At 42.5% G+C, this 14,024-nt stretch overlaps 1 protein-coding gene across 2 annotated transcripts in view; it reads left to right on the top strand.

The window, feature by feature from the left end:
* Nucleotides 1-14,024, top strand: part of LOC115086926 (follicle-stimulating hormone receptor-like) — a 458,076-nt gene that overhangs the window by 423,908 nt on the left and 20,144 nt on the right. For both annotated transcript variants that reach the window (XM_029593403.1, XM_029593404.1), the window contains one exon: nt 12,676-12,861. In XM_029593403.1, coding sequence (XP_029449263.1) covers nt 12,676-12,861 — 186 coding nt within the window. The remainder of the gene's footprint in view (nt 1-12,675; nt 12,862-14,024) is intronic.

Raw genomic sequence — 14,024 nt, 5'->3', positions numbered from 1 at the left:
GACCAGTTCTTCATTCTAGAGGGTAAAATACTCAGGTATTGTTCTTGGACCACCATCTTCAATATATCCCAACTGGTTCATTTATTCAGCTCCATCCACCAGATGTCCATACTTAAAAGCTATTGGGCTAGTGCTTTGGGGGTCTCTCCTTTTCTTCATACTGCCTCTTTCTAAATTTCTTTTATTGTGCCTCTCCTATTAAATCAAATCTATCTTCAATAACCACTTTAGCTTGTGCATAGTCCAATGCCTAGTTCGCATCTAAATGTCTATAGACGGCTTCTGCTTCCCCATTCAGATATGGGACTAACCGCAATGCCCATTATTCAAGGTGCCATCCCCACAGCTTTGGCCACTTGCTCAAACATGGTTAAATATGCTTTGAGATCTTTTTGGTCCCAATTTGGTCAATGATAGCAGGCGCTCTTCATTCAAGGGTACATCCCCAACCCTGTCTTTCCATGTAGTTGACTGCATGATTTGGTCTCTGATTTGGTCCCCAAGCAATTTTAACAATTGTTCCTGCTGATGGATTTGATGTTGTAGGGTATTTTATAGCAAATGCTGTATCAACTATTGCTATTGCTGCATATACTCAACAACCCATTTGACAAATTCCTCTGATGATATTGGCTTTTTCTTTTCCCCAGGAGGAGATAATTGGGAAGTCAATGCTGTTCTGTCATTGCACACTCCTAATGGATTCTGCCAGGGTTTTTTATTTTCATATAAGAACATAAGATTTTCCATTCTAGGTCAAACCAAAAGTCCATAAAGCCCAGTAACTTGTTTCCAACATTGGCCAATCCAGGTCACAAATACCTGGCAGGATCCCAAAAGTTTGATAGATTCCATGCTGCTTATTCCTAGGATTCCTGGATTTCCCCAAGTCCACTTTAATAATGGTTTATGGCCTTTTACTCTGTAAATTGATCAAACCTTTTCTTAAACCTAGCTACTCTAACAGCTTTTACCACAGTCTTGCAAGGTCCTCCTGAAAGTTCTCACAATCCTCTTGTGATTTTAACAACTTTGAATAATTTTGTGTCATCAGCAAATTTGATCACCCCACTCCTTCTGGGGTAACAGGATCTTCACATGACTTTCTGTAATCACCGAACATTGTAGTTTCCTTATGGTAGAAAAAAGGGGAAAAATTGTTTTCTTTCTTTTTTTTTCTAAAATAAAACCTAGCCTGTCTGACTCTTACTTAAAGCTTCCCTTTATGCCCAGGTCATCTAGGTCCTTTAGTCTGTAGCATCCTGCTGTGAAGTGCTGCCACAGCCTGCCAGTGCATCCGGGCCCAGAAGCCTAAAAATGATAGCATTGTTCTTTAAGTCTTTCAGGGAACAGACAAATATCCCACATCTTCCACCATATATGATAGCCGTGGTGTGTGGTCTAGGGTGTCACTAACCAGGAGGAGCCAGAGGACAGGAACTGCCTGGACTATGGCTTTCAGCAAAAAAAAAAAATAATAATAATAATAATAACCCAAAGCCTTTTATTTATGTACAAAATCAAAAACACACTGAATCATCTTACTTCAGTGGCTTAAATAACAAAAATCAGGTTTCCTCAGCATATTTAGTATATGGAGTTTGTTCTCCCACTCTGCGCAAAATGCTCCTTATTAGGCCTGGGTTTTACTTCCTTCCCCGGGGAGCTGCTCTTTGACCGAGTTTCCCATTTTGGGTCTCTCTTAAGCTGCACTGGGCTACATAGCTGGTCCTGGTTCTTTAATGTGTTCTGATGGTCCATCTACCCCAATCCCTTTTCACAATTGTCTCCACCCTCCCAAATCCATTATCTCCACACCTTTCACCAATGTCTCAATCCCAGTTTATCTTCTTCCACCCCTAGAGTTAATTTATTACCATGAATCTTTGAGGCACCAACTATCTGCTCCATGTGAATTGGAGCTTTCATGGAGTGATCGTTCTCTAATTTTATTTCAGATTATTACTAATGAAAAGAAATGTGTTTGTTATGTTGGAACAGTTAACAAGAATGTCAGGCCTATTCCAGAAAATGAATGTTTTAGAAAGGCACTGGATCTTAGCTTGCTGCAAAGCTCTATTAATAGTGCTTCTGGTGACGAAATGTGTGACTTGTGGTATAATGTTTGGACCACTTCCAATGACAATGTAGCTCCTGTGAGAGAGATTGCTATGTAGTGTTCAAGTAGGAGGGTTTGCTGGTACACACCTGCCCTCTTACAACAAAAATGTTCATTGCGTAGAAGTGAGAAAAAATGGAGAAGAACTGCAGTGAGATTACAAAATAAAATTATCAGCTCGAATTAAAAAAGTATAAAAGTTGTCATGAGACACCTAGGTCAGCAGTCCTTGCTAAGGTGGAAAAAATCACTACATTTTCCATTGTAGTTGTTTGGGGTGGTAAAGCAGCTAAAGAGTAAACCTTTAAAAAATGATCAAGTGATGCCTGGATGTGATGCCTTAGCCAGTTATTTCCAGAAGATTGATAACATAAGATTAAAGATTACTCCTACAAATGGAGTTACAGCTATTTCACTAATTCAAAGTGCTAGTTGGTCCTCATTTAGATTAGTGACTTTATTTGAATTAATGTCAGCTATAAATAGTATGAAATCAATCTATTTTGATTTCGATCACTGTCAATTGGATCCCTGTTTGTTTGCTTTTGTTAAAGTAACCGAGGATGTCACCTACAACACAATATGCGATATCATAAACAAAATGCTGAACCTATGAATGTTTTTAGATCAATTGAAGTGAGCAACTGTTTGCCCTGTACAAAAAAATTCCACAGTATCCTTAGATGTTGTATCTAATTTTCATCCCATTTCCAATATCCAAACTTGTAGAGAAGTGTGTTTATCTACAGTTAGAAGAATTCTCAGAGAAACATGATATCTTAAATAAACAGCAATACGGATTCCGTAAGAATCACGGTACTGAAACCCTTTTGCTCTCTTTGGGGCAATACAAAGCGCTCAGCCAAGCGCACTGTATAACCTGCAGTTGGATGTGGGTTGAATAGGCGCTAATCAATCCCCTAATGCAATAAAGGGATTAGCGCCTATTCAATGCGCGTCCAACACGGAGTGAATTTAATAGCGCTCATCACATGCAAATGCATGTGAATGAGGCTATTAGGCATTCACTCCGATGCAAAAAAAAACCAAATGTGCATCTCGGTCGCACATTTAGCGATCAGCTATTAACGCCTGCCTGCAGGCGTTAATAGCCAAACACATTTAAAACAAGTACAGAAAAACAGAAAAAACTACTTTTCTGTACTTCCTCCTACTTAATATAATTGCCATATGAAGTAGGAGGAAAAACTTAAAGAAAAAAGTTAAAAAAAAAACACTTGACAGTTGGTTACAGGAAACGGATGCTCAACTGACAAGCGTCCGTTTCCTGAACCCCTGGCGTCAGTTTCTTAACCGGCAGAAGGCCGAGTTAGGAAAAATGATCTGCTTCTCATTAGCAAGGAAGGGCTAGGGGCGACCCCTTAATTTAAATATTTCATGGCACCCCCCCTTGGGGGTGCCTGGGGTGCTTAAGAAAGCAAGCGCTGACTGTTCAGCACCCGCTTTCTACGCACATTTATTGCATCGGCCCCTTCATTAGATATTTTAAATTGTGAACTTGAGCAAGGTCACTCAGAAATTCTAGTCCACATGGATATTAGTGCAGTGTTCGACACGGTAGATCATAGTCAGTTATTGGATAGGTAGGTGCAGATTGAAATGGGAGAAAAGTGCTGCAATTTTTCAATCCTTTTTAACTGAAAGACAATATCAGGTTCAATATGGAGGAAAGACATCAACCTAGCGTAAGATATCATTGGGGGTTCTGCAAGACTCAGTACTGTCATCCATATTATTGAATGTATTTTAACGGCCTTTATGTGATGTTTCAAAAGAGTTGGGTGTCCTCCATTTTTTATGCACAGATAACATCCAATTTCATTTACTGTGTTTTGATGGAGAATTTCCAATGGTATATTTTAATTTCTGCATGGGAAAAGTAAAAGAATGGTTAACAGTACATCATTTAATGCTAAATGTGAGCAAAACTTCCTTACTGTGGCTAGGTAGAAGGCCACCTCTTAACAGTGTTAAAACAGTATCCTTTGAAGAAGAGGAATTGTGTATTATAACCGAGGCCCATCATTTGGGTATATACTTGGTTCCCATCTATCATTTAAACTCTATATCAGCAAGTGGTTAAGAAGATTTTTTTCTAAATTGAAAATGTTAATGCCCCTGAAACAACTATTAAAAGAGAATCTTTTTCTGTCAGTCCTGCAAGTTTTGTTTTTTAACCAAGTGGATTATTATAATCCTCTTATAGTAGTTTTGGCTTTAGTTAATACTAGACCTCTACAGTTAATTCAGCATGCAGCAGCTTGGATCTTAACAGGTCTAGGATGAACTGAACAAATTAACCCTGCACTGAGTCTATTACATTGGCTGCCAGTTAAGTGCCATATGCAATTTAGATTGCTAACAATTGTTTTTAATCTTTTGAATTTGGATGATCCCTGCTTTCCTGCTGACAAACTGAAAAGGTGTACTCCCAGGAGAATATTGAGATTGCAGTCAGATAATTTGTTGATAATACCACCAGTGTGAGAGTACATAATAGAAACCACATGCCTTTTCCCATGCAGACCCCCCACTCTATTGAATGGTTTACCCTCTGAATTACGTCTTGTAAAGAACTTGAAGTACTTTCGCAAAAAAATTGAAGACTTTTTATTTTGAAGATGCATTTAAGTTTTAATTCCTAATAATTGTCTTGTTTTGGTTTTATTATCTATTTTATATAAATGATAATTTTAAGTTTATTATGCTTGTCTTGATGTAAACCACAGTGAACCACTTTAGAGGAAACTAGCGGTATATAAAAATATACGAATAAAATAGTCTCTCATTTCCCATGCTCCCTCCTACCCTAATCTCCAGGTTCTTCACCTTCCCAACCCCTAGCCACTGCTCTCTCCCAAATGTCTCAGATGCTGCTCTTCCTACTCCCAATCCTCAGTTCTTGCTCTCCACCCAAATGACCCAGGTGCTTCTCTTCCTCCCTCCCTGGAAGAACAGCAGAGCTAGTGCCTTTCTCTCCATCCCAATCGGTTCACAGTCTGAGAAGCTGTTTGGACCATGTGGTCTTCCTTTGATTACTATGAAGTTGTGTCCAGGTCAAACAGTTTCTCAGACCGAGCTACGGAGGAGGGAGCATGCTGGCAGCAGATTGAGTTGTCTTTGGCCTTGATGAGGAGGAGAGGGGGATGAGATGGTGCAGTGGCAGCAGTTCTTTTTCAGTCCTGTACAGCCTGGATCAGCAGGGGGACAGCATCAGTGGATTTTCTGATCACTGTAATGAGAATTAGACTGTGGGCATCATAGATAAATCACTTTTTATTTCTCCTTTCTTTGATTTCTCTGTTTCTTTTCAAAATAAAGTATGTTGCTAGATTTTTCACCATGATTTATTGATAGCCTTATTAAATTGTCTATTATTCTTTATTTCTGTAACATCTTGACTATTTCCTTTTCACCCATCAGTTTCCTCCTGCTTCTTTTAACTTCCAGCTAATTCGGAAGCAGAGCTGGCATCTTGGCACACTAAGCCTTTATTCGTACCTACCCAGGGATTTCCTCTGCATGTTATATTCCCTCACCGTTTGCTTTGGCCTTTGCAGTGGCAGTCCTTCATCACAGGTCACGCACCAGGGCTCCTTCCAGAACCCTGCAATTATGAGTCCTAAATGCAGCTACTAGGTGTCATCTCTGCATGACAGAGTATTAATCTCTCCACCTTCCCCCCTCCTTCCTATGTGCCTGTGAATGCTGTCTCCACAGCAGTGGCATAGTGGGGGGGGGGGGGGGGGGCAGGAAGGCCAAGGCCCCCGGGCACCAGGCTGTAGGTGGCGTCTGGGGAGAAGAAGAAGATGCCTGCGGCCTCCAAGGGAGCTCATCCCGCCCAGGAGCAGAAGAGGAGGAGGCCCATGACCACCCAGAGCGGGGGGAGGGCGCCAGCAGCAGTGAGCCCAGGCATTTCGGAGTAGATGAAAGTACATGCGGCCTCCAATGGATCCAATCCCACTGGCGGTCGAAAAACAGGGAGAGAGGCTATACAGCTGCTAGTGGACCTCATCCAATGACAGCTGAGCAGAGGACATTCTTCCCCTCGTCTGACCAGGCCCGCTGTATTAGAATTTGCAGGAGTAGCATGTTCTCTATGCTGTTCTCGCGATGCACAAGATCAGCATGTAAGAAGTGCTAGCCCAGCAAATTTTGAATATCGCAGGGCCTGCACAGAGGAGGCAGAAGCAGCGATGAGTGATCTGCTCCTCCCCAACAGCGATGAGGTGGCAACAACAACAGCGGCAACAATGATGGCAGAGGCATCAGAGGAGACAGAGGCTCTGAGGCTGCCGGCAAAACAAAGAGAGAGGGCCTGACTTCAGTGTGGGTATGTGTATTAATGGGAGCTTGTGTGTGTGTGTGTGTGTATGTGTGTGTGTGTGTGTGTGTGTGAAGGAATTGGTGCCTGCCTGGGGGTCTGTTTGTCTGTGTGTGAGAGAATGAGTACCTGCCTGGGGGGGTCTGTGTGTGTTGGTGAGAGAGAGAATGGGTCTGGGGTCTGTCTGTGTGTGTGAGAATGAATAGTTGTCTACCTGTGGATCTGATTGTATGTATGAGAATAAATGGGTGCCTGCCTAGAGGTCTGTGAGTATGTGATTACGAATGGGTGCCTGCCTGGGGGGTCTGTGTGTGTGTATGTTTGTGAGAATGAATGGGTGCCTGCCCAGGAGTCTCTCTGTCTGTGAGTGAAAGAATGAATGGGTGCCTGCTTGGGGGTCTGTGTATGAGAACGAATGGGGGTCTGTGTGGGTGAGAGCCTATGTGTGTATGTGGGAATCTGGGGGAGTAAGAGCTTTTGTGGGGGGGAGGGGAAGAGGATCTTAGAGTCTGTGTATGATAGTGTGTGGGTGTGTATGAGAGCAGGTATGTATGTGCATGTGATAGTGTGTGTGTGAGAGAGAATGAACATGTCAGTGTGTGTGAGAGAGAGAGGATAAAGTTTATGTGTCCCCCTAGCCCCTCATCCTTGACAATCTCAAGGTGACTGGAAATCAAGAGTTTCCAGGTATGGCCAGCAGGGGCTTTTTTAATCTTTATTAGTTTTAATTATTGGGTGTTATTTGATATGTGTGCTGTTTTTAAATATTTTATTGGTACAGGAAATTAAAAAAATATGTATATGACTTTAATTAATATAGGTTATTCTATTTGTCAGTAGTTTTAAAATATTATTTTATTAGTTATAATTGATGCTTTGTTTCTTGATTTTATTTATTTATGAAGAATGACTGTTCTGTTTTTCCATTGTTACACACAGGGGCAGATTTTCAAATGCTACGCGTGTAACATACGCGCGTAACCCGAGAAAATCTGCCCCTGCGCGCGCTGAACCTATTTTGCATAGGCTCGGTGGCACGCGCAAGCCCAGGGACGCGCGTATGTCCCAGGGCTTGCAAAAAGGGGCGGTCCAGGGGCGTGGCTGGGGGCGTGACGTCGGCCCGTGGGCTGTTCAGGGGCATGGCCGGGGGCGTGGTGGCAGTCCAGGGGCAGGGTCGAGTGCTCCGACACAGCAGCCTGTGCCGGGGCATGGCATGCCGGCAGTCCGGCGTAACTTTTGGAGCAAAGGTAGGGGGGGATTTAGTTAAGGATGGGGGGTAGGTTAGATAGGGGAAGGGAGGGGAAGGTGGGGAGGGGCCGGAAAAAATTCCCTCCAAGGCCGCTCTGATTTCGGAGCGGCCTTGGAGGGAACGGGGAAAGCCATCGGGGCTCCCCTTGGGCTCGGCGCGTGCAAGGTGCACATGTGTGCACCCCCTTGCGTGCGCCGACCCTGGATTTTATAACATGCACGCGGCAGCGCGCGCATGTTATAAAATCGGGCGTAGATTTGTTTGCGCCGGATTGCGCAAACAAATCTACGCCTGCGCATAGGTTTAAAAATCTGGCCCACACAGTCTGGCTTCTTGGGATTTCCATTTCAGTTTTTGTCTGCATATTGCTGTTTCTAATTTGTGATCCTTTATTCTGTATTTGATGAGGGTCTGTATGTGCTCTGTGTGTGTTACCAAGGTGAGAGATTCTGCTAGCATGCAGGATCTGTGTAGGGATCTACAGCAATCGGGCTTATTTCGTGTCCCTAGTAGGTGGTGTATTGGTATTCTGGGACACGGTGTAATATTTACAATGCAGATTTTTCACAGGTAGGGTTCTTGTCGTTTGAGTCTTTGGTGTTACTACTGTTACATTATCATAGGTTTGCTGCATAGATATGAGTGTCCTTTTTGCAGGGTTTTGAGTTAGTTCACAATGTGTTTGGCAGTGGAAGGAGTTTGTGCTGCTGTTACTGTGAGGTGCTTGTCTGGATGTGGTATGGTATCTGCCTCTGTTTGTATTTGTGTATATCTGATTGCTCCTTTCAGCAACCTGAAGAGAATCAAATCAGGAAGTTTGAGCTTCTGACTGGCAGTGTGATTGCCTGCTATTTGGTAAACTGTTCAACAGCTGATTGGTTGGTGGGAAACTTTATATATATATAATATACATAATGCAAACCAACTTTGTGGGTGGGGGGCCAAACAATTGTATGGATGGAAGGGGGGCCCTGTCTCAAAACGTTTGCTCACTCCTGGCCCAGAACGCCACTGGTCTAGGGGCAGTGACAGCATAGTCTTTCCTTCCTGCCTGCGCAGCACCGGAAAAGGAAGTGGTGGGTCTATGCAGGCGGAAAGAAGGAGAGGCCATGCAGGCACAGCTAGAGAAAAGAAAAGTGCTTCCTCCATGCTGTGGCAGGAAGAGGAAGCATCAGCCCTGGGCCTGTGCAGTGTTGGAGTACAGGAGGAGCAACAGCGCATTGCTCCCTCTCCCCCCACCCCCTCACACGCAGGAAACAGTGCGGCATCAGCCCCCATTACTTCAAGAAGAGGAGGCTGCCTGCTGGACTTCTACTTCTGTTGGGAGGAAGTGAATGTGTCTGATGGGGAAGGGGGAGAAACTGAGCATGTGTGTGTGTGTGTGTGTGTGTGTGTGTGTGTGTGAGTGTGTGAGAGAGAGAGGGAGAAACAGAGAGAACTTGTCTGTGTGTACGTATGTGTGTGAGAGCTTGTCTGTCTCTGTGTTTGTGAGAGAGCATTTCTGTCTCTCTCTTTGTGAGAGCTTGTCTGTGTGTGTGTGTATGTGTGTGAGAGCTTGTCTGTGTGTGTGTGTTAGAGCATGTCTGTCTTTGTGTTTGTGAGAGAGCATTTCTGTCTCTCTCTTTGTGAGAGCATGTCTGTGTGGTGTATGAGAACATGTTCTATGATTCATCATATGTGAATATATGAGAGAGAGTAAAGCAACAATTCCTCTTTTCTCCCCTGCTAATCCACAACAATCTCACGGCATCTGGAAATCAAAAGATCCCAGGTATGGACAGCAAGGGTTGTATCTTTTTTTTTAAGTTTTAAGTATAGAGAGGTGTTTATGACTGCTGTTTTGAAATATTTTATCATTTTTGGAAAATTTATATGTTTTGTATTATTGGATGCTATTCTTTTTGTCAGCTTTTTTGAAATATTATTTTTATTAGTATAGTTTTACTTCTATTGATGATTTATAGTTCTTGATTTTATTGTTTGATGTTTTATGAAGAATTGTAATGTTTCTGTTTTTCCATTATTGTACCGCATACTTAGTCTGGCCTGTTATAGTTTACAGTTCAGTTTTTGTCTACACGTTTGTAGTACTACTTTATGATCACTTTATCTGTATTTGGTGAGGGTCTGTCTGTGTTCTGCATGTGTGACTGAGGTTAAGTATTCTGCTAATGTGTTGTTTCTATGTAGGGATCTTTAGAAGCTTGATTTGTTCTGTTTTCCTAATAGAAAGTATATTGGTATTTTAGGGCCTAGTGTAAGGTTTGCAGGGTCATCTTTTCATAGAGTTTTAACTGTTTGAGTGCTGGAGGTTAGAAATGTTTTGGAATGGGAGGTTTATTATATTATAATTGTAATTTAGTTTGCTCATGTATTTCTGAAGACCAAGCGCACACCCAACATGCATTACAATAGTCCAAATACCATGCGGGGCAGATTTTAAAAGCCCTATGTGCGTAAATCCAGAGGATTTACGTGCGTAGGGGGGCTTATGCTTGCCAGGCCTATTTTTAAGAGGCCTGGCGACATGCGTAAAGCCCCGGATCGTGTGTATGTCCCGGGGCTTGCAAAAAGGGGCGGTCCGGGGGCTGGATGGAGTGGGGGTGGGGCGGGGCCAGAGGCCTCCGACACAGTGGCCATTGCCGCTGTGTCAGATGATCGAGTGCCGGCAGGCTGCCGGCGCACGCAACTTGCACCTGCCCGGAGGCAGGCGCAAAAGGTAAGCCAAGGGTCAGAGGGGTTAGAGTAGGGGAAAGGGTGGGAAGGTCAGGCTAGGGAGAAGGGAACAGGAGAAGGCAGCACGGCTCGGCGCACGCAAGGTGCACAATTGTGCACCCCCTTGAGCGAGCCAACCCCTGATTTCATAACTTGCGCACGCCTGCGCGCACAAGTTATTCAATCAGGGGTACATATGTGTGTGCCGGGTAGCGCGCGTACATGTACGCCTGCATGCACCTTTTAAAATCTACCCCTATGTGTTACAAGTGTCTTTTTGGATTTTATGCAGGGTTTTCTGATTGACACTACAGCAATACATGTAAATATAATATACATGCTGTTGTAACATTTTTACTTCAAAGGACTGTACTTTGAGTGTGCTTTTTCATGTAAAATATTTTATTATAAATGCATAATTTGAATTTGTGTGTGGAGAGGACCTTCATAGGGGAAGGCTGGGTACAAAGCTGTAAGATTCACTTAAGTTGCTAATTTGGGATGTGAATCATTTTTCTGACAATTGAAAATATCAAAAGATATTTTCAAACTCGTCAGAATTTGGGGGGCCCCTGAACCCAATAGGAAAACCCCACAGCATTTTTCATCAGGTTCTCTTATCGTTTTGGGGGGGCGGGAAGAAAGGGCACTTAAAAATAAACCCCAAACCACCCTGACCCTTTAAATTTAATTATTTCGCATCCCCCACCCTCCCGACCCCCCAAAATTTTTTTTAATTACCTGGTGGTCCAGCAGGGGCCCCAGGAACAATCTCCCACTTTTGGGCTGTCGGCTGCTACTAATCAAAATGGCACCGATAGCCCTTTGCCCTTAGCATTTGATGGGGTATCCGTGCCATTGGCCGGCCCCTGTCTCATGGTAGGAGCAATGGATGGCGCGGGTCAGGGTGGGTTCTTTTTTTGACACGACATAGCCGATTAAAATGGGTAAGAATAGCGGGAATGAAGATTTCCCGCGATTTTTACCTGAACTCGATACCGGAAACGAGTCCGGTACTGATTCACATCCCTACTGCTAATACCCTTGCACTGATCCTGATTAGTAAAAGAATGCAAATTAAATGTAAAAAAAAAACAGAATGAGGAGAGGCAAGCCCAGTAATTGTTTGCACAGGGCTTCATAAAAGTTAGCACTGGCCTTGCATGGCATGTGAATGTGCGCTGGTGAAGTTCCCATCCCTTCCCTGTGAAGATACCCCATGCGGTGGTGCCGTGTGATGATGATGCACTGGCGGACGATGGAGGAGGAGAAAGGGGGGGGCCTCCGCAGGAGATACAACATTGAATGCTGTTTATATGATTTAAATAAATAAATACATATAAATTGGCTCTCAGAAGCAAGAGACCATCGCTACACCTTCACATTATTCCCAGTCCTGGCAAGTCCATGGATTATATGATATGAGCCAGGAATCAAATCCAGATTTTTACCCGTCACTGGCCTGATCCTTCTTGACTAATTTTTTAAAAAACTTTTTCTGTGTACCATTATCTAATTCTATTCACAGATAGGTTGTTTAAACAAAATAGTAAGCTCTCACTAAAACGATTAAACATTTTCAGAGACATAACACCTTCAGGGCATAATCTCATTTACTATTAAATTAGGCAAATTTTTTCAGTCTAGTCTTGGATATAGGCATTCGATAGAGCCTATCTGTATTGTTTTTATTATTACCCAATGGATACTATTGCATTATTTATTTTTATTGAATGTATATTTTGATGTATCTCTGAAAGAATATTTATCAAAGAAAAACATTTTAATTGACAAGGGAAGAGTAATATTCCCTGCTGTTTCAACCTAGCTTTTAACTGTAGAATAAGCTTTCAGCCATTATGGAATGCATTTAAATCTGGTCTGCACTTCAGAAAGTTATGTGAGGACTATTACTGCCTATTGACATTTTAATAAAAATGGAAACACAGGTTTTTAAGTAATAAAAGCTATCATATCCCTTCTTAGTCCAACATATTATAATAAAGAGCCATAAGAAATATATTACAATAGCATTTTTCATTTACTGCATTGAAATAAATTGTAACAGTACCTGCCCATCTCTGATTGCATTACCTAATGCATTGATTTCAAGAGTGAACACATTCTACATCATAGACAAAAAAAGGAGGAGGTGAATTTTATGATTGTGCAGGAATGTACTTCTTCAAATTGGTCTATTGTGTTTAATTTGCTTTTCTACAAAAGACATGTTATTTCTCTTTAAAGGGATATTTCAAGAACAAGAATCAGCGTTCTGCCAAGCAATGGGCTAGAAAACATTAAGAAGCTAAAAGCCATGTCTGCCTACAACTTAAAAAAGCTGCCCTCGCTGGAAAAGTTTTCTGAGTTGATTGAGGCTAATCTTACCTATCCAAGCCACTGCTGTGCTTTTGCAAACCGGAAAAGGAAGATGTGAGTTAATTTTGTATTTATTTTGATGTTTTTATTTTCCTTGAGATAAAGCATCATTCTTCAAGATTCTAATTCAGCTGGTAAACAATAAAACTATTATTCTCACAGATTAAGGGCCTCATTTTCCAAGCACTTTACCACGTGCATTAACAGCTGTTAACGTGATTTAGCCTGTGAGAGAGAGAGAGAGAGAGAGAGAGAGAGAGAGAGAGAGAGAGAGAGAGAGAGAGAGAGAGAGAGCACATCTTACTGTAGTGCCTATGCCCTAGACAGGTATTTTAATCCCTATGGGAGGGCCACCTACTAACTCGGGGTGGGGATTAGGTATCAGTGTCGGGGGTTGGGGGCCACTTTCGCATTCCACATGAGACCTACGGAAAGAACAGTGGTCTCTAGTGAAGATTTGCTGGCCGTCGGAGTGAGGAAACTCACTCCAAGAGGAGATTTGGGCAACGTTCTCTCCACCTAGCTTGTTGTTGCCCAGGTAGAGTGTCCATCAAGCTAGGTGTGATGAAACACCCAAAGAATCATCGCACACTGGGAAAACATCGTGAATTGCGCTAATGTTTTCGCACATGGCGAAAACATCGCCGCACGCGATGTTTCCCCACTGCAAGAAAGAAGCCTCATTTGCATTGGTAACGCCCCCTAATGCGTTACCAATGCGATATTGGAAAATGAGGCCCTAAGCCTTTATTCTTAAGTACTGGTACTTTAGTCCAAACCAGGTGAAATATAAGAAGGGTCTATAAACACATATAGTATGTGGAAAAAGCTACCTAGGAGCTGATGTACCAAAAGTGCGCAAATGCTTTCCTAACCATTAATGTGCATTAAAAATCTTCGTTATTGATTACAAGTGGGCAATGAATGTTAACAATGCTGTAAATATATATAAAGGAGGTTGTAAAAGTTTTAATGTAAAATCTATGCTAATGAGGTAACGAGATGCAAAAAGTATGCAAATAGCTCTACCTATGAGTATTAAAAAGGTACATATATTAAAACATACAAAATGGATCACAGATACATAGATGCAAAAAATGTATACTTTGGGCAAGAATATTAGGGCCGGATTTTTAAACCTACGCACACAGCCTACATTTGTGCGCACTACCCAGCGTGCACAAATGTACGCCTGATTTTATAACATGCACGCGCAG

The sequence above is a fragment of the Rhinatrema bivittatum genome, chromosome 3, assembly GCF_901001135.1.
Source record: "Rhinatrema bivittatum chromosome 3, aRhiBiv1.1, whole genome shotgun sequence".
Taxonomy (NCBI): Eukaryota; Metazoa; Chordata; class Amphibia; order Gymnophiona; family Rhinatrematidae; genus Rhinatrema; species Rhinatrema bivittatum.
Note: the sequence above shows the minus strand (reverse complement) of the source record. Positions and strands in the feature narration are given on the sequence as shown.